This window comes from Aristolochia californica, unplaced genomic scaffold, assembly GCF_029961685.1.
Source record: "Aristolochia californica isolate CCGP_79_NKW_82.1479 unplaced genomic scaffold, dmAriCali1.0.hap1 SCAF_10, whole genome shotgun sequence".
Lineage (NCBI taxonomy): Eukaryota > Viridiplantae > Streptophyta > Magnoliopsida > Piperales > Aristolochiaceae > Aristolochia > Aristolochia californica.
Window position 1 is genome coordinate 20,160,948 of NW_027181771.1, and position 26,114 is coordinate 20,187,061.

General features: G+C 41.5%; 1 protein-coding gene across 2 annotated transcripts in view; it reads right to left on the minus strand.

Moving 5' to 3' along the window:
- Positions 1-894: 894 nt before the first annotated feature.
- LOC137934798 (uncharacterized) overlaps positions 895-26,114 on the minus strand; it is a 62,060-nt gene continuing 36,840 nt past the window's right edge. For both annotated transcript variants that reach the window (XM_068779333.1, XM_068779342.1), the window contains exons 5-6: positions 22,682-22,827; positions 895-1,556 (exon numbers count right to left, since the gene is read on the minus strand). In XM_068779333.1, coding sequence (XP_068635434.1) covers positions 1,508-1,556; positions 22,682-22,827 — 195 coding nt within the window. In that variant the 3' untranslated portion in view covers positions 895-1,507. The remainder of the gene's footprint in view (positions 1,557-22,681; positions 22,828-26,114) is intronic.

Here is a 26,114-nt window from a genome sequence, read left to right on the forward strand (position 1 = left end):
CCTTGGACCCAACTTTATAGATTTGAAGTAAATGCAAGCCTGCATCAATGATCTAGGTTACATTCTTAGTGACAAGATAGAGATGAGAGATGGATAAAAGGATAGCTTCTGCGAGATCTATCTCGGAATCGAATAGGTAACAAAGTGTTTGTTTAATTGAGGTTTTCTAAGAACTCGTTAATCTTATATGAAACTACGTAATTGTTTAAATCTAGTTTTGAAGCTTAAAGAATGAAGAGAAGAGTTTCAACTACAGCAGTCGTTTGTGTATGCTTCTTTATCTGCTTCTCCGTTCATCAGATCTCAGTACTATGGATTTCTCCGACAATTACATCAAAGTTAAAAGGTAAGTTCAATTCCTGTTCTTTTTGCTTCTGTTATAGGATTTTGTTAATTTTTTAAATTGCAACAGTAATTTGAGCTCACCTTAGATTACTCCACTTTTTTGTCGATAGTTATGCTCCATTTGATTAGATATTTAAGTTTCAATTTTCCTTTCTGGAATGGATTTTGCTCTGAATTGATAAGATGGCAAATACTACAAAGAAGATGAACCAATAATAATGCAGTCATCCCAGTTCCCTACTAACCGTCCCTAGGAACCCACAGAAAAGAAAAGAAGAGAAGAAAAAAAAGAAAATCATTGAAGAATGGATACACTTAGGCCTATTTAGACCCCACAGAAAATAAAAGATAATAAAAGAAAATGAGAAGAAAAGGTATTTTTTATTGTTTGGCAGGAAAAAATCATTAAGAGGAAAAAAATAAACAAATGCAAAAATCTCCGTTTTTGTGTGTGTATGTGTGTGTGAATGGAAATCTGTCTATGAAAAGTACAAAATAAACAATTTAAATAAATTTGTTGAAATTGTTCGTAGATGGATGAAAGGAATCACTTTACTATACTTAGTAAATTGTCTTTAACTCAGTGAACAAGTTTCAATGGGTCCCATATCTCTCCCCTTCTCCTAGTCCTAAACAAGAAAAACAAGATTTGGTTTAAAAAAAAAAATTGGCCGCCCAACAGGATTCTAAGTTAAAACCACAAACGGACTGACGTGAAAAAGAGCATCTTCCTCCACCAGCCAGCAGTCCACTTATAGAACACGCTTGACACAAAAATAGTATATACAGTGCAGATAATTCGGTGAAAGATGGTTGGAGTACAATATCAATGGGAAGCTTATAAACAGAGTAGAAACGAGATAATTTACAGTATAAAGTTGGAGAGCATGTTCCAGGGACACGAGCAAGAAACCTTCCATCTTCTGAATTAAATAGGATGAATGGATGAAGCCACCATCTGTTCTTCCTTATTTCTCGGAGGATCACCCAATAATGAGTCAGTATCATAAATCATGAAAGCTCGATCAAATTGTTGTTATGTAATACGTAAAATGGTTGAGGCATTGATCAAGGACCTAAAATTTCTCAGCAGAGCCCTGTCGGGTTTGTAGGAACTGTTCCTCAGAACCTCATGATTGTATGGTTCTTAAAATAGGTACAATTAGTCGGTCACTGGTCGAAAGAGCCCTTTGGTCTCATCATAAAACCACCTGCAAAACAAATTTTTATTAGAGACAATATACAGGAAGGCCAGAGGCCTGGACAGCAGAATATACTAATAGCATGGAAGGCTTTAGAGGCTTCTGAGGGGGAAAATAATCTGTATTAAATAAAACAAAGATCAGCAGAATATGCATGTCGTGACTGTCCTACAGCTATTAAAATTCCCCTGCGCAAGCCCTAAATCCTTTAATATAAAGGACGAGGAATTACAAATAATTGATATTACTAGCACGTTAGACTTCTTATCATCATCAAAATCTGTCTTAACTATGCTGCTGACTTCATGGAGAGTTTCTCAATTTAAATCTCCCATAAGACAAGGTTCATTCTCTGATTCAATCCTCTTTCTCAGACTATCTCATACATCTGTTAGTCTATCAATAATCTTTTTTATCATGCATAAAAAAAAAGCAACCTTTTTTTATCAGTGCACTGCCTGACCACCAACATAAGCATGTTGCTCTCCCATCTGTTAGTATGTTTTTTTTTTTTCAAGAGAACCTGTTAGTATGTTAGTGTCACTCATAAGCACGCTCTATTCTGTTTATCTCTAGTTAATCAGATCCTTCAATGTCAATCAGTGGCAACATTGAAGCCATGGAACATTTATGTATGGACCAAAATCAAGAGTCTAATACAAGCCGAACTATACATTAGACATGACAATCACTGAAGTATACCCAAAAACCCCTACATATCAGTATACCTAAAACAAACAAGAAAGCTACTGAGGAGCAATGAAGTCAAGCTGGCCTTTTTCACCCTTGACTGCATTCAACATGCCTTTTTCACCATTCAACATGAAAATTTTCTAGAAAAGTTAACCCAATCAGAAACTACACGCATACATCTTCTCTTGATTATCCATATAACAGCCTAAATATTTGCCTACCCCTGGGTTTACCCCCCTGGTCCTTCCAATACCAATGTGACCATTGGGCCAATGGGCCAAGACAAAAATAATAAAGGCAAAAAAAAAAAAAAAAATGATTAAGTGTTTTATAATGTGGGCCTCTCAGTATATCAATCAACACAGGCCCCTTGACTAATGTGAGACCCATTTTAATAACAGCATATTAAAGTCAGCTTCAAGAGGTTTAGGGCTCAAGACAAGGGTTCAAATGGTAGTTGTTGGATTTAAGATCCCATGACAAGGTCTTCGACCAAGATGGTGAGAGAGGAGAGGAAAAAAAGAGGAGAAGAAATGAGAGGAAGAGAGAAGAAGAAAGAGAGACGGCTAGAGAGAGATGGAGAGAGAGATCTTGAGAGAAGAGAGAGACTAAGGACGAATTTGAGAGAAGAGGGGAGACTTATGATCTAGCCCTTGCCTTGAGCCTCTATTTATAGTTTATAAAATAAAGTTACAATAACTACAATTAATTACTTCATTTAAAAAAAAATAACTACAATGCCCTCGTAGGTGTACAAGCTTTCAAAAGGAAAGGACATAAGTAGACATATATCATCTTCTTTAATTACACCCTTATACCATCTTTATGAGAAGAACATTTAATTACACTTTGTGTCACGTCTTTGACGTGGGTAAGGTTATTACCTTAATGCCACTTGAGGTGGCTTCCAACACTCTCCTAGAGCTGGTGGGGAGAAAACATCATAAATACCCAGTTTGCCACATATACTAGTTAAAATCTTGAATGTGACTGGTTTTGTAAGAATGTCTGCCACCTGCCCTTGTGATGAAACATGACTGAGAAATAAGATATCAACCTGAAATTTCTTCCATATAAGTGGCAATCTACCTAGATGTGTTTTGTCCTCTCATGGAAGACAGGATTTGAAGTGATATGAATGGCCGCCTGGTTGTTGCAATATAATTCCACAAAAGCTCCTTTATAGAATCCCAATTTAGTAAGAAGTGATCTGATCCATAGAAGCTCACTAACTGTGTAGGTCATAGCACTGTACTCTACTTTTGCACTGAACCTTGCAACAACATTATGCTTTTTACTTCTCCATGTAACCAGGATACCTCCAACTAAGGTACAATACCCTGAAGTGGACTTCCTATTATCAGGTGATCCAACACAATCTGCATTTGAGAAATCTTCTATATTGTAGTGGTCATGATTCTTATAGAGAAACCCTTTTCCCGAAGCTCGTTTTAAATATCTTAGTATCATCTCTAAGGTTTACCAACGGGTAAGTTGTGGTTTGCGCATATACTGACTCACCACACTTACTGTATATGATATATATGGTCTGGTCACCGTGAGGTAAATACGCTTTCCCACAAGTCTCTAATAATTTACCTATATCAACATCTTCTCCAATTAGTATCCATAGAAGTATCTGTAGGTCGACTCCCCATCATCGTTGTGTCTCGTATGTCCTCAAGACATACGTTCTTTGAGATAATTTAATCACATGTTTTGACTAGAATACCTTAATTCCAAAAAAAATAATTAGAAGTCTAAGATCTTTTGTTCTAAATTCTTGGCATACCTTTTCTGACTTCTTTTATGTTGTCCGCATCACTACCAATTAAGGCGACATCATCCACATAAACTGCTAGTAATACTTTTCCCTTTTAAGGTATTCTTGATAAAGACAAAAATGACCTATTGAGCACCAGCTAAATCCAAACCGTAACATTGTTTGGCTAAATTTGTCAAACCAAGCCCGAAGAGACTGTTTAAACCCATAAAGAGACTTTCTCAATTTGCATACAGACTCCCCCTCAACCACAAAACCAAGTAGTTGATGCATACATATCTCTTCTTTTATGTCCCCATTCAAAAAAGCATTTTTGACATCCAATTGAAATAACGGCCAAGAAGAATTAGCAGCTAGAGATAATAAGATGCGTACCGAGTTGAATTTAGCCACTGGGGAAAAAGTTTCTTCATAATCCACTCCATAACACTGAGTGTATCCCTTGGCAACGAGTCGGGCTTTGAGGTGAGCAACATAACCATTTGAATTGTGTTTGATTGGTAAAAACTCATTTATAGCCCATGGGTTTCTTGCCAAGAAGAGGAACAAGGGCCTAAGTTTGATTCTCATATAAGGCATGCATTTCTTCTTCCATGGCAGCCTTCCATCAAAATGAGCCTCCTGATAGGACTATGGAACGGAGACGGAAGAAATAGATGCAAGAAAATGATAGTATGAAGAAGACAATCGATGGTGAGAAACACAGTTTGAAATAGGATGAGAAGTAGAGGGCCTAGTGCCAATCTGAGGTTCATTCCGTAGAGTTATGGGCCAAGTATCAAATTGTGGGCCAAATACAATAAGAGAAGATGGACTTACATCGAAAGGATCCGTAAACTTCACAAGTGTGGGGTTGGCCGAGTCTTCAAGGGCTGAAGTAGAACCACATCAAGTGGCACAACGGGCTTCAGAGCTGGCTGAACTGATGAAAGACCTGGGAGGGTGCATCGTTTGAGGAATAAAAAGATGTGTTCTAAAAAAAAGTAACATCCCTAGAGACAATTAACTACTAAAGAGGGATTATAACATACAAAGCCTTTTGGGTACGAGAGTAACCCAAAAAGATACACTTAAGTGATTTCGGCTCAAGTTTACTCTTTGGAGGGGATGTGATATGAACCAAACATGTGCAACCAAAAACTTTCAAAGGAAGGAGTCTTCATTCGGAAATAATAACGAGTATGGGGATTTATGGCTAAGGACTGAAGAAGATAGCCTATTAATAAGGTAGTAGGCTATAAGAATGGGATGAGGCCAGTAAAAGTAGGGCACCTTCATAGAGTAGAGTAGGCAACGGGCTACTTCAAGGAAATGTCGGGTTTTTTCTTTCAATTACACCATTTTGTTGAGGGGTGTAACAATGCGTGACTCGGAGGTCTCAGCGACTTGGGAGTCACAGTCCCCTCCCTCCCTCTCCCTTTTTTCTACTCGAAAGGATGATCTCGAGTGTCGTCTCGAGAAGGGGGAGAGCAGCGCACGGATCCCGTGCCCCAGTGTCCCAGCCTAAGAGCTCTCGACGGGAAATCAAGACCCACCTGCGACACTACTAGTTAGCGACCTCTCACACGATTCCAAACTGGATGGAAATCGCGACGAAAAGGGTTGGACGATGGTTCGGGTGAAGAGAAGCAGAAGAGGTGGAGATTTTGGGTCATCGACAACATCTTTCTCCTTTGGCGACTTGTCTCTTGTTATTTGTTGAACTAGTGACAAATCTGGACATGTGATTCGAATAACAGTGCACAACGACGGGAAACGAGGCTGCTACATTGGTCGAAAGCCGCCGAACTTGATCCAAGGAGCTCCAGGTAGGTTCGATCTCCTTCCGCTGCTCCATCTTCTACTACCAGAGGCAATGAGAGTGCAAGATCGTTCAAAGCCAAAGGGAGATGATCATGTTGTGAATATACATTTTAGAATCAAAAGGTTCCTTCAGGTGGTCGGCATTCTGGGCGGCTTTCAAAGACTATGTTCCTGCAACGCTGATCTCCTACTTCTTGCCGCCCAAAAATTCCCAACCACGACCTAACCACTAGTGTGGCGACCTCCCCGCCTCTGCCAAAAAAGGTGGTGACCTTTCCACCTCTACCAAAAACTGCGTTTGTTGCCCCATCTCTGCCGAAATGTGCACCTTCTGCTCTGATTGCCACACCTGTGCTCTGTGACTCTGTTGAGTCGTCGCGGGTCATGGAAATCTATCTCCCACCAGATTCATTAGTGTGTGGGAGGTTGTTGTGAGCAACTAATGCGACGGTAACCATGATTGATCCAAGTTGGAACTCCATTGGCCTCGCAAACCAGTTCCCCACTCGGCTTCTCCTCAATTATCTGCCACGAGCCTCTTATCTTGGGTTGTTGGTCTGGCTGATCTCCTTAGCTTCCATCGACGACAAGGATAACGCCTTAAACGCTTTATCATGCTGGCAGGCACCGCTCGCTAGTTTTACTGATTGGGACCAAAAGACTCCCTTCACCCCGTATGGATAGTGGATCTCGAATTGGGGTATCCCAGTCGAGCTCTGATCAGAGGAGACTTTGCAATGAATTGCGGCCCACTTTGGTAGGCTCCTTTTGTTAAGCTGTGGAGTCTAATTAATGCCTTACACAAAGTCAGCACAAGGATCGTTTGAGGATTTCACATTTGCATTTCGGTTACCCTAGTTTTCTCCTAGCATTTGGAGCGCCATTATTAAGGTGATTGATGATCATGAGTTGTGTGTGAGAGGTTAGAGAAAAACACAGAGAGTTTGAGTGTGTTATTTCTCTTGTATACTTCTTCTTCATCATAGTGAATTATTGCAATGGCAGAAGAACAGGGCATAGTCTCACCTTGAGGCGAACCAGTATAAATATTATATGTTTGTGCTTAATTATTTCTTCTTTTGTGATTATTATTTCTCTCGATAGTATTGAATTAGGGTCTAATTCCTAACATGTGGTATCAAAGTTTGGTTCGTGATTGAGAGCAATGGCTAGCAGAGAAGGATCGGCACTTCGAATCAACAAGTTTGATGGTATGGATTTTGCATTCTGGAGGAAGCAGATGAAAGATTATCTATACAGTAAAAAGCAACACTAACCACTTTTGGATAAGAAACCAAAATGCATGAAAGATGATGAGTAGAATCTCCTTGATAAACAGGTGTTGGGAGTGATCCGATTGACATTGTCGATGAACGTGGCTCATAATGTGGCGTCAGAGAAAACCACAGCGGGAATGATGAAGATTATGTTTGATATGGTACATCTCATTAAAAAGTTGTTCAAGTCGAAGATGACAGAAAATACACTAGTGGCAACACATCTGAATGAGTTTAACATGATTGTCAATCAATTGACCTTCATTCAGATTAAATTTGATGATGAGGTTCGTGCCTTAATTCTTTTGGTGTCTTTGCCAAATATAGTTGGGAGCCTATGAGGGGTACAGTCAAAATTTTGTAGGCAACAGGGAGTTGAAATTTAATGATGTTTGGGATACTATTCTTACTGAGGAAGTTCGTAGAAAGGACTTCAGAGAATCGTCGACATCTAATTGTACCCTAAATGTTCATACTAGGGGCATGAACTTCAAGAGATTCTAACAAGGGCAACAGTAGATGGAAGTCAAGGAATAGAAGAAGCAAGTCTAAATTCGAAAGAAATGTGGAATGCTGGAATTGTGGTAAGTCTGGTCATATAGAGAAGAATAGCAAAGCACCGAAGAAGGATGAAAAGAAAAACAAAGTTGTAAATGCAGTGACTGAAGGAGTACAAGATGTTTTACTCTTGTCGGTTGATAACCCTATTGACTCTTGGGTGTTAGATTGAGGTTCTTTTCACATCACGAGATCGTGGAGAATTATGTTTCTCGAAATCATAGAAAGATGTATCTTGTTGATGGAGAACCTTTGGATATTGTCGGTATTGGTGATGTCATTTTGAGGGTCAAACAGGTCAGTGTGGAAAATTCACAAGGTGAGACATGTGCCAAAACTGATGCGTAATCTGATCTCAATAGAGCATCTTGATGATGAAGGACATAATGTGATTTTTAATGGTGCTGCCTATAAAGTCACTAAGGGAGCCATGGTTGTTGCATGAGGAGTTAAAACTGGAAATCTTTACATCACTTCCAGTTGCAGAGACACGGTTGCAATTGTTGACGCTATTACTAATTCTGATTTGTGGCATTATAGACTCAATCACATGAGTGAGAAGGGAATGAAAGTGCTTCAATTCAAAGGAAAGCTACCGGGGTTGACATATGTAAACAACAGTTTGTGTGAAGGCTGTATTTTTGGCAAGCAAAAAAAGATTAGTTTTTCTAATGCTGAAAAGGAGCAAAAGACAGCAAAATTGGAGCTGGTTCATACAGGTGTGGGGACGTTGAACTATTACCTTCCATGGTGGATCTAATTACTATGTGACATTCATTGATGATGCAAACAAAAAAGTATGGGTTTATTTTTTGAAAAAAAAATCTGATGTTTTTGACACTTTCAAGAGATGGAGAACAATGGTTGAGAATGAGACAGATTTGAAAGTGAAGTGTTTGTAGTCAGATAATAGGGGAGAGTACATAGACAGTGATTTCAAGTGGTACTATGGAATCAAGATGAAGAAAAACATTCCTAGAAAACCTCAAGAGAATGGCGTGGCAAAGAGGATGAATAAAACCTTGAACGAGCGTGCTAGGAGCATGAGATTACATGTGGGACTGCCAAAGATGTTTTGGGTTGAGGCTATTAGCACCGCTACCTATTTGATCAATAGAGATCCTTCAACGCCATTGGATGCAAAGTACCAGAAGAGGTTTGGAACGGCAAAGAGGTAAACATTTCATTCTTTTGTTTCTTATATTCTCATTGATTCTACTGTTAGAAGTAAACTTAATGCTAAACCCAAGATATATTTCTTTATTGGCTATGGTGGTACAGAGTTTGGTTATTGTTTCTGGGATGACCAAAGTCGTAAGGTTATCAAGAGCAAGGATGTGCTCTTCAATGAAGGTGCCCTTTATAAAGATAGGTTGAGAACAGATTCTGAGAGCACAAGTAATGAAGCTAAGAAGTCTGAAGTAATTCAATTGAGAGATCTTCCAATTATTGAGATGGAGAATATTGCTCAGAAAGACCAAGAAAACATACCACCAGAAGTAAATCAGAACATTTCTGTGACTGAACTCAAGAGATCTACCAGAACTAGCAGACCACCACAGAGATACTCCCCTAGGTTGAATTATATTTTGTTGATTGATAAAGGTGAACCAGAGAGTTAAGAGTAAGTTGTGCAAGTTGATGAATCAACCAAGTGGGAGATGGCCATGAGGGATGAGATGGATTCACTATTATCCAATCAAACATGACAGTTGACCGAGTTACCAAAAGGGAAGAAGGCTTTGCAAAATAAATGGGTTTACTGAATAAAAGACGAACATGATGGCACCAAGCGGTACAAAGCAAGATTGGTTGTAGAGGGCTTTCAAAAAAAAGAAGGCATTGACTACACTAAGATGTTCTCTTCAGTGGTGAAATTGACTACTATTAGAACAATGTTTGGACTAGTGGCAAATGAAGACTTGCACTTAGAACAGTTGGATGTAAAGACAGCTTTTCTTCATGGTGATTTGGAGGATGAAATTTACATGATGCAGCCACGGGGTTTCAAAGCACAGGGAAAGGAAAAAATGGTGTGCAAACTTCAAAACAACTCATATGGTCTTACATAGGCTCCAAGACAATGGTAGAAGTTTGACATCTTTATGAGTAGTAATGGTTTCTTGAGGTGCCAGGCAGATCATTGTTGTTATGTGAAAAACCTTGATGACTCTTACATTATTCTACTGCTTTATGTTGATGACATGATGATTGCAGGTGCTTGCAAATAGGAAATAGATAAGGGAAAAAAAGAGTTGTCCAAGAAGTTTGCAATGAAGGATTTGGGTGCTACAAAAAAAATCTTTGGGATGAGGATTACTAGGGATACTGATGCCTTGAAACTGTCACAAGAAGAATATGTGAAGAAGGTGCTGAGCAAGTTCAACATGAATGATGCAAAACCAGTGAATACTTCTTTGGCTAATTACTTTAGGCTATCTAAGTAGTCACCTTCTACAGAGCAGGAGCGAGCCTACATGGCCAATGTGCCTCATGTTTATGCCATTAGCAGTCTCATGTATGACATGGTGTGCACTAGACCAAACATAGTTCATGCAATGGGAGTTGTGAGTAAATATATGAGTAATCCAAGTAAACAGCATTGGGAAGTAGTGAAGTGGATTCTCAAGTATTTGAGAGGCGCTGCAGACTCAGCCTTATGTTTCAAAAAGTTAAGACTTGGGATTACAGGGTTATGTAGATGGTGACATGGCTGGAGACATTGATAGCAAGAAGAGTACTACTGAATATGTATACATATTGGGTGGTACAGCAGTTAGTTGGGTCTCTAAGTTGAAGAAGATAGTTGTTCTTCTACTACTGAGGCAGAATATATCACTGTGACCAAAGCTAGCAAAGAGATGGTATGGTTGCAATATTTCTTGGAAGAATTAGGTCTCAAGCATGGGAAGAATGTGTTGTTTTATGACAGTCAGAGTGCTATTCGTTTAGCAAAGAACCATGTTTATCATGTCAGAACAAAGTACATACAGATGCGTTATCACTTCATTAGATCGACTCTGGAGGATGGAGTCTTAGCACTTGAGAAGATTCAAGGGAATCAGAATCCGGCTAAAATGTTGACAAAGACTATTACGATTGAGAAACCGAAGTTGTAACTTCAGTTGGACTTCTCTCTGAGGATTGAGAAGTTGTTGTCGATGCAGAGGAGCTATTGATGATGGATTAGTCTCCAAGTGGGAGATTGTTAAGTTGTGGAGTCCAATTAACACCTTACACAAAGTCAGCACACGGATCGTTTGGGGATTTCATACTTGCATTTCAATGGCCCCAGCATTTGGGAGCGCCATTATTAGGGTGATTGATGATCAGGAATTGTGAGTGAGAGAGGTTAGAGAAAAACACAGAATTTGAATGTGTATGATTTCTCTTGTAAACTTATTCATCATCGTAAATTATTGCAGCGGCAGAAGAACAAGACGTAGTCTCACCTTGAGGTGAACCTGTATAAATATTGTTCGTGCTTGATTATTTCTTCTTCTGCAATTATTATTGCTCTCGATAGGTTCGCCTCAAGGTGAACCTATCCCTATACTTCCCCCCAAAAAAAGGACCCCCTGGAGACATCGCGCAGCCCCATAAATCCCCTACTTAGCTTGAGCACCCCCCACCTCTCACCCAACTCCAACCGTCCCACAGAAATGCCCACACCACCTTCCTCCCCATCCCAACCTAGCTCTGATTTGGATCTCTCGGACTCATAGTCAGCCACTGATACTGCTGCCCAGTTCGCAATTGTTGTTCCTATATCTTGTTAGTCGGGGAGCTCAACCACCCCTGCTCTTGCCACATATCAGAGGCGTCGTAGAGCTCCTACTCTTGCTCCCCCACCATGGGAATCTCTTGGGCATCTGCCTTGTCAACCTAACCAGTCTTTGGAGCACATCCCTTTCCTCTGGATGCTTGTTCGGAGAAAATCGTTGTCACCCTTCAGTCGGAGTGGCACCGATATGATGATTATACCTAGCAACAAATGATGAATCTTGCCAGACTTATGGGAGTAGTCCACAGAGGTTGGCCCATTATTAAGTAGGACATTTGTAGTCTGGCTAGGGGCTTCCACAAGGACGGTATCACTTTCACAAGCATGGGGGCTTTCTTTATTGCCTTAGTCCCGAAGAAGGTCAATGTTGAGCAGCCAGGCGACTTTCGGCCCATCAGTCTCATCTCTAGCTCCTACAAAATTATTGCTCAGCTCCTCGCTCGACGTTTGAGGACCTCTCTCCCCCTAGTCATTCATAATGGTCAAGGTGTTTTCCTTAGAAGAAGGAACATCTTTGACTCCTCCATGGCGCTCATGAACTCTTTGATCATTTCTCCCACTCTAGCTCTCTTCGCTTTGCTTTGAAGCTAGATCTAGAGAAGCTTTCGACAGGGTCAATTGGGACCTCTAGGACGATCGTTTGGGCCAGATGGGCTTCAATGATCATTGGAGGTTTTGGATCAGATCATGTGTTTCTTCAGCCACCTTTTCCCTCCTTCTCAATGGGACCATTTGTCTTCTTTAAGGGATCTAGGGGCATTCGGCAAGGGGATCCACTCCCCCTTCTTTTATTCAATATCGTGGTTGAGCTCCTCTCGGTCATGACCTATAGGGCAAAGGAGGTTGGCTGGCTTGAGCCAATTAGCAGCATTGAAGCCTTCGACGTTCCCCTCCTTCAGTATGTGGATGATACTTTATTATTCGGGGTCAGATCCTAGGATTATATTGTGAAGATCAAGGCCTTGCTAGGTCTCTTTGAGATTGTTTCGGGGTAGAAAGTCAATTGGCAGAAGACATCTTTGGCGGGGTTTAACATCAACGTGGAGGAACTTCAGTCCATGACGGATCTCTTGGGTTGCACTATCTCTACCCTCCCCGCCACCTACCTCGGTCTCCCTCTCTTTACCTCTCTCGCATCAGCAAAGACCTTTAGAGCCCAGTTATTGAGAGATTGGAATCTTGTTTGGCTACTTGGAGAGGTTGTCTCCTCTCTAAAGCTGGGAGGCTTACTCTTCTCAAGTCGTGTTTGGCTAGAATCCCGACTTACTCTCTCGTTTATGCACTGCCCTGCTGCGATTTGCCATCAAATCATCATCTTGATGCAGAGATTCCTTTGGCGAGGTATCTCTACTGATTTCAAGTACTTTCTGGTGAGGTGGAAGGATGTGTGCATTCCAAAATATAAGGGGGGTTTGGGTGTTATGCTCTCCAAGGGGGGGGGGGGGGGGGGGGGGGGGGCGGGCACCCGCGCCTCCATGTTGGGAATGGTCACTCGATCCGCTTCTGGGGAAACTGGTGGGTTAGCTTTGGGTCTCTTAAGGCCACTTTTGTAGCATCTGGCGGGCCACCACGCAGTGCTGCTTATCAGTTGTGGATGCTTGGGTTTTGGGAGATTAGGATCTTCGTTTGCATCGGGGCCTGGATGATGCTGATGCCCTTCTTGCCTCTCGACTATTGGAGGTGCTTTCCACCTCAAGGCCTCGTGACACTTTGGATGACTCGATGATTTGGTGACCTGAGGCTAGTGGATTGTTCTTTGTCTCGTTCGCTTACTCCCTCATCAAGGGATGGACCTCGGCTACCCCCAACCACAAGGTGGATTTTATTTGGCGTCTCTCTGCTCCCCCAAAGGTTAAGTTCTTCCTCTGGAGTGTTAGGCTTAACAGAATTCTCATTGCTATCAACCTCCATCATTGTAGTAATCTCAGCGTGTACATCCCGTGCCGCCTATGTGGCCTTAAGGAGGAGACTTCTTGCCACCTATTTGTGTCCTGCCCCTACTCGTGGTCCATTTGCTCAGCCAATCTGGTATTCAACTCTGCCTGCCAAAGGACTTCCTTCCGGTTGGGCGTTTACTTCTCGGGATTCCCCTCCCTAAATTGGAAATTTGATCATCTCTACTTGTTTTGCTTTCATCCCCTAGGGCATCTGGATGGAACGCAACAATAGGCGCTTCAACACCAAGCATCTTCCCCGTGACCTGGTCATCTCCTCTATTAATGGCCACATCTCTGCTTCGTTTCACTCCAGGAAGGAGTTTTCTTGCTCAAGGAGAATTGGAGCACCATTGCTCAGATGGGAGGCCCGTTGAAGTCTCCAGCGATGCAAGAATGGCAAACCCCTGATCCGGGCTACATCAGATGAACTTTGATGGCAGCTCCCTTGGCAATCCTGGCTTGGCCGGATATGGTGGTGTCTTTCATGATTCGGATGGTAATCAGCTTTTGTCCTATTCTGGACCTATTGGCATTTCTGACTCTATTACTGCTAAGCTTCAGGCCCTCCTCAAAGGCCCATCATCTTTCGTGAGCATTTCTCTGGACCGCTTCACATTGAGAGAGACTTTGCGGTGATTGTTGGATGGTTCACCTCTCCCTCTTCCCCGTCGTGGCGTCATTGGGACGTGTACTATTCTATTATGGATATTCTTTCCCGTTTTACCTATATTTGGTCCCACGTACCCAAATCTACAAATTTTGTTGCAGACAGGTGTGCTAAGTAGGGGGCCTCCTTCTATGCCCCTCTTGTTAGGATGAAGCCTGCCTAATATTGTTTGTTTTGTTTCTGGTTTAATAAATTCATCACTTTCTCAAAAAAAAAAAAATGTTGAGTGGTGTAGGCACAAGATGTTTGATGAATAATATCATTATCGTTACAAAAGGATTGAAATTCACTAGATAGGTACTCTTTGGCATTATCTGATAGAAACACTTATATTTTTTTTCCAAGCTTAGTGGACGCCATAGCATGAAAGGATTTAAATATTAAAAAAACTTCAGACCATTCTTTAAACAGAAATAGACATGTGACTCGAGTAAAGTCATCTAACAAAATACTTAACTTGAGATATGTTCGAGATACTTAAGGGTCCCCATACATCTGAATAAATTAATGAAAAAGGAGCAACACCTTTAAGTTCGGTTCGAGGAGAATATGATACCCTCTGGTGTTTACTCAACTGACAAACTTCACAATTGAAATTTGTTAATGTTTTGTAAGGATGGAAATAAGTGTTGAAACAATGTTGCGGATGGATGACCAAACCGGTAGTGCCACAACCTTGCCTCTGTCTGAGAAATGGCAATGAGTGATTGGAGGCAGGTTCAAGTAATAAAGGCCCCCTGTTCATGGCCGCCACCAATCACCTGCTTCGTTGTGAGATCCTGGAAGACACAAGAAGAAGGTGAGAAGGTGATGGAGAAATTAAAACGATTGGTTAACTGGCTAACAATTTTTTTTTAAAAAATTGAGGGACAAATAAGACATTGGTAAGCGGAAGAGATGATGTAACAAGGGAGGATCCCTTCCAAAGAACTTTGGTTTGGGATCCATCGGCAATGGTAACAAACTTGTTTGGTAGACATGGAGATAGAGAATGTAACAGACACTTGTTACCTTTAAGATGCTCGAAGGCCCCTGAGTCGAAGATCCAGGATGAAGAGGAGAAAGTAGTAGAAATCATACCCGAAGCAGTGGTAGCAGCAGTAGTAGTTGAAGGTGTTAGAGAAGATGGATGAGATACCATCAAAGTTTTCATCCTCTGTAAGAGGTCATAATCATCATTGGTGATAGTCTGCTTTCCTCGTTGTGACTCAGATTGGGCAACATTCTTCTCATTTTGAACTGAGGTTTGCTTGGCAGTGACCCAGTTCGGTTTACCAAGAAGCTTCCAACATGTATCCACCAGATGGTTCACTCCACCACGGTGAGTGCAGACACTGTTATCTAACCTTGAAGGACCAAAGCCACTTCTACCACCTCTTGCTCAGCCTCCTCTATAATTTCTACCGCACCTTCGGGTGGCAGAAGATGTACCCCTATTTCCTGAGTACATAGTAGATGATACTTTAATATGAGAGGTAGAGGAAGGATCTGGTATTCAAAGTAATGTTGCATTGATGTCATCGAATAATGGAAGTGCGGAGGAGCCAAGGAGTTGGATTTTGGCCACTTCAAGATATGGCTTAATATTTGACAAGCAAATAACAATTGCTAAGGCCTCCGTTTTGCTTTTCTTGAACTGATATATCGGTTGAATAGGGCTGAGCAAGTTTCCACTCTTGAATCAGCCTTCTAAATCTAGCCAAGAACTCATGCAGGTTCTCTCCTTGTTTTATAGTAAACATGTTTTGAAACACATCACATAATTTCTGTAAATTCTTGGTGCTAGAGTACAACTTGGAGCAAATGTCCCATATCTACTTTGTGGTCTCAAGGTGAACAATATTATTTGCCACATGTTTCTCCATACTGTTAATGAGCCAACTAATGACATATGTGTCATTCTTGAGCCATTTGATATAAGAACTATCATCCACATCTATGGGTGGAGCTAGTTTAGACAAATGTCCTAAGAGATCCCTAATGATAAGGAATCTCCTAACCGACTAAGCCCAACTCAAGTAATTTGATAACCCTCTCAAGGGTATTGTGGTAATCTTAAAATAAGTCACTTTTACCACTCATATTCACATAATCTCCATAAATCACTATGGTTAGAAAGTTAACTGAGGAAAGTCTTCAATTATGGGATATCATATTGATCCTCCCTTGCTTCAGATCATAGCAGAGACTTTGGGATGTCCGGTTGTGATTGATCCCACATACTATCTGGGCCTTCCTCTTACTGACAGCAGACCCCGAATGGGGCTATGGGCCCCGGTGATCGAACGGCTTGAGCGTCCCCTCTCCACGTAGAAGGGTAGGATGCTCTCCAAAGCGAGTAGATTGATCCTCTTAAACTCTTGCCTCGTGAGTATACCTAACTACTTCCTCTCCTTCCTGGCTTGCCCCACCTCTATTAGTCAGCACATTGACATGATCAAGAGATGTTTTCTGTGGCGTGGCACTAGAAATAAATTTCATTATCACCTTGTCAGTTGGGATAAAGTGTGTAAGTCAAAGTCTTTGGGTGGGCTTGGGATCAGGCAGACCAAAGAAATGGGGCATGCTCTATTGCTCAAGTGGTTCTAGAAGCTTAACTCTTCCTCGAGGGCTTCATGGAAGCCAATGCTTGCCTTCAAGCTTCGACGTGTTGGAGATAGATGGATCACTGACAAAAAATGACATCATCTCTCCCCCATTTGGAAAGCCATGTTTCATCTACTTTCCACTTTCCGCACTGCTATTCTGTTCTTTGTTAGGGATGGCTCCAGTCTGCGTTTCTGGATGGATTGGTGGTCGGGCGATGGCTCTCTTGCCTTGTCTTATCCACCTAGGCTTCAGCTCACCACTAGTCGCGACTTATCAGTCCCTGACACTTGGGGGAATGGTTCATGGAACCTTTGCCTTGGACACGCCCTTACTAATGAGGAAACCATTTTTGTTTGTGGCTTGATTGATAGTCTTGGCAATGCTCTTGTCCGCCCACAAACGGCGGACCGGATGATCTGGCTCCCTGATGACAATGGGCGATTCTCGGTCTCCTCGGCCTACCGCCATCTTATGGGATGGTCTCAATTGCCCGCCCCACACCCGGTTGCTTTTGTTGGGCGCCTCTAGACCTCGCCCAAGGTGAAGTTTTTTCTCTGGAGTACCTGCCGCAATAAGATCCTCACTACAGACAACCTTATCAGGCGTGGTAACACCACTCCCGATCCTCTCTTCCCCTTCTACGGGATGGAGGCTGAAACTGTGAGTCTTCTTCTCCACTGTAGTTTCACCTGGAAGGTGTAGACTTGCATGATTGACAGTATGGATCTCAGCTTCTGCATCCCACTTGACCTGAACACCATGTGTCGTTTCCCTTCTGAGACCAGCCTTCCCAGTCTGGGCAAGCTTCTGCTAACTGCCTGGAAGGAGAGGAACTCCAGACCATTTGACTATACTTTTCGCTCTACTGCTAAGGTCTCCTACACCGCCACTGGGCTCATCTCTACATGGATCCGCTCCCGGAAAGAATTCGCCTACCTCTCTTGTTTCCCGGCCTGCACCAACTGGAAGATTATTGCTCAAAAGTCCTTCCCCTCTGGCCCACACCGAGTTGTTGTTTGGGAGCCTCCCCCCACCGGACATTATAAGCTAAATTTTGATGGTAGCGCCTTTTGGAACCCGAGTTTGGCTGACTTTGGCAGAGTGATTTTTTTATCCAGGCAACCCTGCCATACTCTCTTACTCTGACCCTCTCGGAATTGCTGAGCTCTCTAGTCTCCTTCACGGCTTGCGTATCTTTCAGAACTGCTTCAGTGGTCCCCTTATTGTGGAGGGAGATTCCAATGTCGTCATCGGATGGTGCTCCACCTCATCCTTCCCCCCATGGCATCCCCCCCCTCTTCAATGTCTTGTTGTTAGGGGAGGCCTCTCTTGATGTATCTTCATTTTCTTTGTGTTAAATTGGGTCCAAGGCCCTATCCCAAAATGACTAGTAATTTTGGGATAGGGCCTTGGACCTGATTTAACAAAAAAAAAAAAAATTCTGGAAGAGAGGCAGCTTTGCTGCCTTGGAATCCGAGCCAAAAAGGCCCTTCCTGCTTCTTTATAATCAGGGTTTAAGTGAAATTTTACAATAGGACAAAAATGCCCCTCAATACTAAAAATTACATATCTCCTAAAATACATGTCTAAATTGAATGAAAATTTAACTAGAGATAAAATAAGACATTCTCTATCTAATAGCCATACTATAACAGAAAAATGTAATATTGAAAATTTAAGAAATGACAAACACTCCCCCTCAAGCTGGAGAGTAGATATCAAACAATTCCAGCTTGTCACTAAAGGATACATATTCACGTCTCCCCAAAGGCTTGGTATATACATCTCCCAATTGGTCTGAAGACTTTACATAAGGAGTTACCACCTTTCCCAACATAATTGCATCTCTAATGAAGTGGCAGTCAACCTCTATATCTCCATGTTAAATTGGGTCCAAGGCCCTATCCCAAAATGACTAGGGTTTAGGGATAGGGCCTTGGACTCAATTTAACAAATTTTTTTTTTTTTCTGGAAGAGAGGCAGCTTTGCTGCCTTGGAATTCGAGCCAAAAAGGCCCTTCCTGCTTCTTTATAATCATGGTTTAAGTGAACTTTTACAATAGGATAAAAATGGGGTGAAATTTCTTATGGTATTACCCATCAAACATCATGCCCTTATACACTACAACAAAATGGGGTGGTTGAACGTAAAAATAGACATCTCCTTGAGGTTACAAGGACACTATTATTGCATATGAATGTTCCTAAATCTTTTGGGGAGATGCAGTTTTAACTTCGTGCTACTTGGTTAATCGTATGCCCTCAACTGTTTTGAGTGGTCAAGTTCCACTTCAAATTTTAAAACCCAATTGTAAATTGTTTGGTATGGTTCCTCGTATTTTTAGATGTACTTGTTTTGTTCATATGCTTGGAACTTCGGTCGATAAGTTGTCACCTCGGTCTATCAAATGTGTTTTTTTGGGATATTCTCGTCAACAAAAAGGATACAAATGTCATGATCCTATTCGACGGAAAACATATGTGTCAGCCGATGTGACTTTTTTTTAACATACTCCATATTTTTCATCATCTATTGAGCTTCCTGTATCACCCGAATTTCCTTCAAACTATCCTGTGCCTATTGCAGTTTTGGATGTACCTATGTTATCGAGTTCTTCATTGCCTCTACGTGTTTACAGTCGTCACTCTCGTACTCCTACAATGCCTCCAACAGTTACCTCTACAGAACTCTCTTCTCATGATCCACCACCTTCCTCATTACTTGCAGATCCTGTTGTCTCTGATACCTTGTTAAATTGGGTCCAAGGCCCTATCCCAAAATGACTAGTCATTTTGGGATAGGGCCTTGGACCCAATTTAACATTTGAAATCATATTATCATCATTTCAAAAAAAAAAAATCACTAATGAATAATCAATGCACTGTTTTACCCACTTGAACCAAACCAACCACTCAAAGCAACTGACCCAACCGAGAGGGGAGAGGAACCAACCCGAGCTTGACTTTAATCAACAATCATTCATCAAATAGAAAGAATCTTTATCTAGAAACAATCCTGATGGTTTTAATCTGGAAAGGTGGATCTCATATAGTCTTAAATCCTCATGCATTAACCCTTAGCCGAGCAAGAAAAGAGTGCTTATTTCAGGTATCAAATGAGAGATACTTAAGGTAAGTTGAATGCAGCATCCATCTTGACTTAAGCAAGCATTCAAAGGTGGAAGGTTTGGGTAATCCACATATTATCATACCAAGCAGGAAAATACTCAATCTTTTAAACAAAATTAACTCCATATCAAATCTCTTTTAAAAATGCAACTTTCCTTCTACGTTGAACACGCCAACTTGCATGCCAACTTGTATGCCACCTTTAACTTTCCTTTCTCATTGAGAGATATTAGGCAAGATGATCCAAGAAATAGCTCAATCATGGGAGGTTTGAATTATTTCTTGATTCAAGCTCTTCTTCCACAAAAAAAAAGTCTTGGCAGCTTGTAACCAATTCAACAACTAGTCTTTCTTGGATGAGCAGCATATAACCAAATCAACAACTCAAAAAACATATCAGATCAATGAGCTTCGATTATGTAAATCATAAGAGCTTGTTCACACATATTTCCAAGCAACCAAATCAACTTTTATGCACAAGAACAGCAACATTACCGAGCTTGATTAATTGAACCAGAATTTGCAAACCGAGTATAAATATGCCATGAAAGAGTTACCACAAAAGCAAAAGAAATAACATTGAAGCTTTCTATCCAGATTAAACCAGAATCATCATCCCTTGCTCAGCTTTCTAAGATCAAAGCCTCAATACTAATGACATTGGAGAGAGAAGAAAAATAACAAGGCTGAAAAACTTATCTTGGTGCAGCCTAATCCTTGCTTCTTCAAAAATACTCCACAAGAAGCTTGATAATCTTAATCACCATTTTAATGGTGGGATCCTAAAACCACTGCTCTGATACCATGTTGGATTTAGGATAGCTTCGACCAAGGTGGTGAAAGAGGAGAGGAAGAAGAAGAGGAGAAGAAAGGTGAGGAAGAGAAGAAAAAAGATAGAGAGAAACGACTAGAGAGAGATGGAGAGAGAGAGCTTGGGAGAAGAGAGAAAGGCTAGGAACGAATTTGAGAGGAGGGGAGACTTACTGATCTACCCCTTGCCTTGAGCCTCTATTTATAGTTTATGAAGGAAGGTTACAATGACTTCAATGCCCTTAGGGCTACATGCTTTCCAAAGGAAAAGACATAAGTAGACATACATCTTCTTCTTTTATTACACCTTTGTGTCATCCTTATGAGAAGAGCATTTAATTGACATGGATAAGGTTATTACCTTTATGTCACTTAAGGTGTCTTCCAACAGTAGCAGTAAGGGTGATTAAGTGGATCAACACCACTACTAAAGCCTGAAATTAATTAAATAACTTTTTTTGTTTTGAGAAAGTGATGAATTCATTAAACCAAAAACAAAAACAAGATTAGACAGGTATCCCCCTTACAAGAGGAGCATGGAGGGAGGCCCCCTGCTTAGCACAACCGTCTGCAACGGAATTTGCAGATCAGGGAACATGGGACCAAATACAAGTAATATGAGGGAGAATGTCCAAAATGTAGTAAGCATCTCAATGACGCCATGGTAGGAGAGAGGGAGAGGAGAACCATCCAATGATCACCACAGAGTCTCCCTCAATGTGGAGCGGCCCAAAAAAATGCTCACGAAAGATTACGAGGCCTCTGAGGAAGGCCTGAAGCTCAACAGCAGTGGAGTCCGCGATGCCCATAGGACCAGAATAGGACAAAAGTTGGGTACCGTCTGAGTCATGGAAGGCCCCACCATAACCAGCCAAACCAGGGTTGTCGAGGGAGTTGCCATCAAAATTCATCTTGATGTAACCCAGATCTGGGGGTCGCCATTTCTTGCATTTTTGGAGGCTTCGACGGATCTCCCAACTGGGCCATGGTGCTCCTATTTTTCCTGAGCGAGAGCCCAAAGAAAGCAGGGAACTCCCTGGAGTGAAGCCAAGCAGAGATGTGGCCTGTAATAGAGGAGATGACCAGGCCACGAGGGAGATGCTTGGCGTGAAAGCGGCTATTGTTGCACTCAATCCAGATGCCCCAAGGACTGAAAGCAACGCAAATAGAGACGATCAGCCTCCCCAATTTAGGGAGGGGGGTCCCAAGGAGCAAACACCCAATCGCGAGAATGTCCTCTGGCAGGCAAAGCTAGATACCGAACCGGTGGAGGATGCTCATCCAAACAGACCACGAATAAGGGCAAACAGGTGTCAAGAGGTCTCCTCCTCCAAGCCACATAGGGGACAAGAGGTACATATTGTGAGATTGCCACGGCGATGAAGGTTGACAGCAGTGAGGATTATGTTGAACCCAACACTCCAAAGGAAGAATTTAATCTTCTGGGAAGAAAAGAGACGCCAAATAAATTCAACCTCATGCTTGGGGGTATCTGAAGTCCAACCCTTGATGAGGGTGTAGGCGGATGACACCGAGAAAATTCCACTCACCTTCGGCCACAAAATCATCGAGTCTTCCAAAGAGTCATGGGAAATTAATTCAATAACTTGTAGGACCTCTTAAAGTTACATTATTTTTAAGAGGGTATTCTCAGTCTTTTTTATGCCAAAGTTAAAGAGTCGCAAACAGAATGTAATGGCAATATGTCGGTATTTTTCAGGCTATGATAGGCATATCAACATATTAATTTGAAACCCTTATTTAGGTATGTATGCCATAGGGTACATGGTATTTTTAGATATTTCTTACACTTTCACAAGTATGCAGGAATGAACCCCTTTTTATAACATATTTCTCTGGAATGGCTTCAATATATAATTTCTTTTAATGTTATGACATATTTAAATTTATATCATGCTTAGTATATTGTTTGTACCATTAAACACCATAAATTAGCTCAATAAGCATACTTCCAAGCTTAAAAATTCTCCAGATTCCATTACTCTTGTACATGTTTGATTTTGGCATATTCTAGATTAATATGGATATTAATGCTAAAGGCATGAAATTCCCTGGCAAAACAAAGAAATTTGAAAACAACATACTTGGACAAGAAAACAGGATTTAGTCCATGGTTTGGTCCCCCCTTTCTCCTTTCACTCTCCTCCTCAAACTTGATAGGAGGCAGAACCTGGCAAGGGCCTTGTATTAAGCGAGCTGCTACTACATTTCCATGATTAGATTCATACACCTGCAATGGAAGAACATAGATACAGCATAAATCAAGAACAATGACTATACTTATGGAGCTTAAAACGAAAAACTTTGAGGATGTAACATCCAAATTGATGGGATTCAAACCACTAAGATAGATAGAGAGAGAGAGAGAGAGAGAGAGAGAGAGAGAGAGACCATGCAAACTTATCAAATAAGCGGATTGATTAAAAACCTGAACAAAAACATAGGCATATCTCAAAATTGGCATGCAAATTAGTTTGGAATTTCCATAATTCACTCAAAGCAGGATGACGGGAGAGAATCCAGCCAGCAGACTACACTCTAGGAACATACAAGTCCAGCAAACTTAGCTCCTATATGATATATCAAATCTACCCATTGAACAGGATAGAATAAAACTCCGCTACAAGAAACATAAACGGAAAAAGCACCCCAGAAAACAATGGCAAATGATTTCCTGCTGCTGTAGATTTGCGTCACCCTCGTCTTTTTTTTTTTTTTTGAAAAGGATGTATATATTAACAAAAAAACAAAGAATTACAAATAAACGGGGAGCAAATCCCTAACAACAAGAGATTGTAAGGAAGCTCCTGACTTGGTAAGCACATCTGCCACCGAGTTAGCAGATCTCGGAATGTGAGACCAAATACAAGAAAATTGAGAAGCAATTTCAAGAATCCCAATGCCGCCATGGGGGGGAGGATGCCTTTTCGCCCCAACCAATTACCACCTTCAAATCCCCCTCAATGCGAAGAGGACCACTATAATGGTCTCAGAAAATACGAAGCCCATTGAGAAGACCTTGAATCTCAGCCGTCGTTGAGTCAACAATTCTTAGTGGACCAACATATGACAAACACTGATTGCCTGAGGAATCTGAGATAACACCCCCAAAACCCGCCTTTCGGGGATTACCCTAAGAAGAACTATCAAAATTTAACTTTAGGAAACCAAGTTCTAGGGGGGTCTGTTCTTGCATGACCGGGGTCTTGGTTCCGCACCGCATTTTTGCAATAATGCTCCAATTATCGCGAATAGATGAACCAACAAAGGAGGAGAAAGAATTCTTTGTAAGGAGCCAATTAGAGATCTAACCAAACACACAATCTGCCACCCTTATAGCAGAATTACTTCAAGCATCAAAACGCCTCCGATTACGTTCATTCCAAAACCCCAGGGAATAAAACCAATGCATGCGGATATCAGAAGCTTTCCAAGCCCAGGGAGGGGAGTACCAATGAGCATCTTGCTAAAAGAAATCAGATCCACTGACATACAGAATTGCAACCCCGTCTTACTGAGGATGGAAGTCCATACGTTCTACGAAAAAGAGCAATGAAGCAGAATGTGATTGACTGATTCGACCTCAGAGTTGCATAGAGGGCAGAGGGTCAATTGTTGGGTGTCCTCTTCTTCTTAGCACGTATGTCGTGAGTATTTTTCCATGGCCGGCACTCCAAACAAAATTTTTTATCTTTGGTGGGGCGTAGAGACGCCATGAAAAAAGAACCTCATGATCCCTTTGGTTTGTATGCCAATCGTTGATGAAACTGTAAGCAGAGGACACTGTGAAAAGACCACTTTTATTAGGCCACCATATCATCTTGTCAACAATTAAAGGCCTCAATTTGTAGGATTGCAGAGATTCTATCAACCAACTTGCCTCCAGAGCCTCGGTATCAAAGAGACCCCTTCTAGGGTGTAAGTTCAAACCATTCTCTTCAAAAGCATCAGCAACCGATATATCTTTTTGCAGAGATAGGAGGAGGAGGTTCCTGAAAGCTGACTGTAAAGGCTCTTGACCTGTCCACCAGTCCTCCCAAAACTTTAAAGATCTACCATTACCAACGTAGAATCTGACGGCTGAAGAAACTTGGGGATAAGTAGATATAATGATCTCCAAATTAAAGAAAGACATCTCCGATTGCCACCTGAAATCCACCAAGGAGAAGGACAACCAAGTTTCGCAGATACCACTTCCTTCCAGAGATTAGAAGAAACATTGTTGAACTTCCAAATCCATTTTAATAGCATGGCTTGGTTCATATCCTTTGATTTCCGAATCCCTAAACCTTCCATATTTTTTGGCATGCAGACATCTTCCCATTTGACCAAATGATACTTAAAAGTATCACTCGATCCTCCATAGAAATCTTCTTTTTAGCCTATCCATGGTATTGCAAATCAAAACAGGACAGGGCATAAAGGATTAAAGCATAATTAGAAATACATGCTATACAAGACTTCAAGAGAATGAGTATGCTAGCTTTGCTAAGAAATCTGCCCTTCCAAGTTGCCAGATGGGTCTCCAATTTTTCCACCACCGGATTCTAGAAACTTTGGTTTATGCAGCCATTGAAGAGAGGAAGACCAAGGTAGGTTGATGGGATAGTAGAGGTTTTACAACCAAAGATGTTCGCCAGTTCCTCTAGTAACGCAAGGCAGATATTGAAGCCCATAACAGAAGTTTTCCCCTAATTAACTTTTTGCCCTGAGGAAAGTTCAAATAGGCCCAAGACAGCTTTCATCCTTCTAGCACCATCTATATTACTGCTCCCAAAAATGATAGTATCATCCGCAAATTGAAGAATGGGGATATTGAAAACCTGCAGAGAGCTGGTTGGGGGGAGCCACCCACGATTCACCGCCGAATAAAACATAGAGGAAAGAAATTCCCCAATAATGTTGAAAAGAAGCGGAGAGAGCAAGTCTCCCTGTCTGATCCCCCTTGTCCCTTTGAAATAACCGCATACGGCGCCATTAAGAATGAGACAGTAGGAAACCGAACCCACACAACTCTAATCCAAAATCTCCATTTTGGGCCGAATCCCATTTTTTCCATAAGTTCATCTAGAAGAATCCAATTAACCCGATCAAAAGCCTTTTCCAAATCAAGCTTGAGGGCAATTCTTGGCTCTTTGCTAACCTGAACTGATCAATGAGCTCATGCGCAGCCATTGTAGAGTCAAGAATTTCTCTCCCCTTAAGAAAAGCGCCTTGCCCACAATGGATGACGATCGGGTGAAGGGCTTTTAGCCGATGTGCCAGAATTTTTGCAATGATTTTGTACGCATTAGTGACCAGGCTGATAGGTCGAAAGTCTTCTGGCTTGTCAACATTGATCTTCTTCGGCACCAAAGTGATGAATGTTGCCCCAATGCTGTGAAAGGTGATACCATTCCTTTAGAAACCAAACAGCGTAGCGAAAATATCCTCTTTGAGCAATGGCCAAAAATTTTTTAGAAAGTCTCCATTGAAGCCGTCTGGGCCCGGAGCCCGATCACTTTATATTCCCATTAC